At 46.5% G+C, this 2,428-nt stretch overlaps 1 protein-coding gene across 1 annotated transcript in view; it reads right to left on the bottom strand.

Moving 5' to 3' along the window:
- LOC107300827 (protein FAM57A-like) overlaps positions 1-1,217 on the bottom strand; it is a gene marked incomplete at its 5' end in the record, with an annotated part of 2,802 nt that extends 1,585 nt beyond the window's left edge. Inside the window, one exon of the mRNA XM_015830114.1 lies at positions 1,122-1,217. Within this exon, the coding sequence (XP_015685600.1) occupies positions 1,122-1,217 (96 nt within the window). The remainder of the gene's footprint in view (positions 1-1,121) is intronic.
- Between the last annotated feature and the right edge of the window lie 1,211 nt (positions 1,218-2,428).

The following is a 2,428-nucleotide window of genomic DNA, read 5'->3' on the forward strand; positions in this document are numbered from 1 at the left end:
GAAAGGGTACCTCGTAGATAGGCAGGTTCATCTGTCGCCCGTAGGCCCAGTACATGTACGGGAAGAGGAGGATCCGGCACAGGAAGAAGGTGACCAGGATGAGGATCCCGTTGATCTTATGCAGGAGGGAATCTTGCATTTTCACCTGTAACCCCACCCCCCAAAAAAGGAAATGTTGAGAAGGTTAAAGGAGAAGCAAGTGCTGGCCCACAAATAAGAAGATCAAGGCCGGGAGAAATTCCAGCAGCTGCTCCTTTAATTCCCGCACTGGGCAGGAGGCTGCCTGCTGCATCCCTGTACGATTTCTGTTCCGACTTCCTTCCCTTTCAGCCTTAGTACAGGTAGTCCTCGAACTGTGCCTCATTTTACGACCTCTTTTGCCACCATCGCAAAGCAGATCACGGCATCTATTAAGTGACCACCATCTATAACGTTCCCAGCCAGCTTCCAACAAGCAATGTCAATGGGGGAAGCCACTTTCCCTTAAGGACTGCGTGATTCACTTAACGACGGCAGCGATTTGCTTAACAACCACAGCAAAAGAAAGGTCGTAACATGGGGCTAAGCTCACTTAACAGCAGCCTTGCTTAGCAAAGGAAAATTTGGCTTTAACTGTGGTCGTAAGTTGAGGATTACCCGTATTTAGCATTTTAATGGTAAGCCATCCTGAATCGCTTTGCAGAGTGCGACGGGCAGCGTCTAAATTTAATACAGCTAGCCAAAATTTCTGTGGCTAAGTGAGACTGTTGTTAACTGAATTTTGCCCCATTTTTATGACCTTTTTTGCCGCAGTTGTTAAGTGAATCACTGCAGATGTTAAGTTAGTAACACGGTTGTTAAGTGAATCCAGCTTCCCCATTGACTTTGCTGGTCAGAAGGTCACAAAAGGGGATCGCGTGACCCTGGGGGACGCTGCGACCGTCATAACTATGAGCCAGTTGCCCAGCATCCAAATTTTGATCACGTGACCCTGGGGATGCCGCAACGGTGGTGTGAAAAATGGTCATAAGTCCCTTTCGTCAGGGCTGTTGCCACTTTCACTAAATGAACGGTTGTAAGTTGAAGACTATCTGTAAAAAAAATAAAGAAAGAGATGGAGGTTCCGGGTGTTAAATGCTCACCTGAATCAGGATCTTGCCCAGAGACACAAACGGGGTGCTGAGCTCGGCCGTGAAGATGCAGCCCACGAAAAAGTCTCCGAGTTCACCACGCAGATGCTGTAGGCCGAAAGAAAAAAGAGAGAGAGAGAGAGATGGGGTGGGTCCAGGGGACAAGATGTTTTAAGCCAGGGGTCTTCAAACTCGGCCCTTTTATGACTGGTGGACTTCAACTCCCAGAATTCCTTAGTCAGCCATTTTGATGAAACCGCGGGCTTAGATCCAGACCAGGGGCCTTCAAACTCGGCCCTTTGATGACTGGTGGACTTCAACTCCCAGAATTCCTCAGTCGGCCATTTTGATGAAACCGCGGGCTTAGATCCAGACCAGGGGCCTTCAAACTCGGCCCTTTGATGACTGGTGGACTTCAACTCCCAGAATTCCTCAGTCGGCCATTTTGATGAAACCGCGAGCTTAGATCCAGACCAGGGGTCTTCAAACTTGGCCCTTTGATGACTGGTGGACTTCAACTCCCAGAATTCCTCAGTCTGGCAGGTGAGAGGCCTAGGTATTTTGCAGCCTTCAAGCAATAACACCCAGGGTAAAATGAAGGTGGCTCAAAAGGGAAGGCTTTTTTTGTTGGGAACACTTCAGAAGGTTGAATGGAGCAGTATTTAAACTCGGAAGGGAAGGGAAGGGAAGGGAAGGGAAGGAAGCAGGGGTGGGATTCAGCCAGTTCCCACCACTTCAGCAGAACCAGTAGCTAATATTTTGTTGTCCAGGCCCAGAACGGATTTCCGGGAGTGGCATCCACACAGAGAACCGTTGCTCACATATTTGAATCCCACCACTGGAAGGAAGAGGGAATGGGAGGGGAGGGGAGGGGAGGGGAGAGAAGGGAAGGGAAGGGAGAGGAGAGGAGAGGAGAGGAAGAGGGAAGGGAGAGGAGAGGAGGGAAGAGGGAAGGAAAGGAAAGGAAAGGAAAGGAAAGGAAAGGAAAGGAAAGGAAAGGAAAAGAGGAGGGAAGGGAAGAGGGGAGGGAAGGGAAAGAACAATGGAATGGAATAGAATAGAATAGAATAGAATAGAATAATGAAAAATGGAATAGAATAGAATAGAATAGAATAGAATAGAATAGAATAGAATAGAATAGAATAATGAAAGAACGGAATAGAATAGAATAGAATAGAATAGAATAGAATAGAATAGAATAGAATAGAATAGAATAGAATAGAATAATGAAAGAACGGAATAGAATAGAATAGAATAGAATAGAATAGAATAGAATAGAATAGAATAGAATAGAATAATGAAAGAACGGAATAGAATAG

This window comes from Protobothrops mucrosquamatus, unplaced genomic scaffold (genome assembly GCF_001527695.2).
Source record: "Protobothrops mucrosquamatus isolate PMUCROS unplaced genomic scaffold, P.Mucros_1.0 scaffold8630, whole genome shotgun sequence".
Taxonomy (NCBI): Eukaryota; Metazoa; Chordata; class Lepidosauria; order Squamata; family Viperidae; genus Protobothrops; species Protobothrops mucrosquamatus.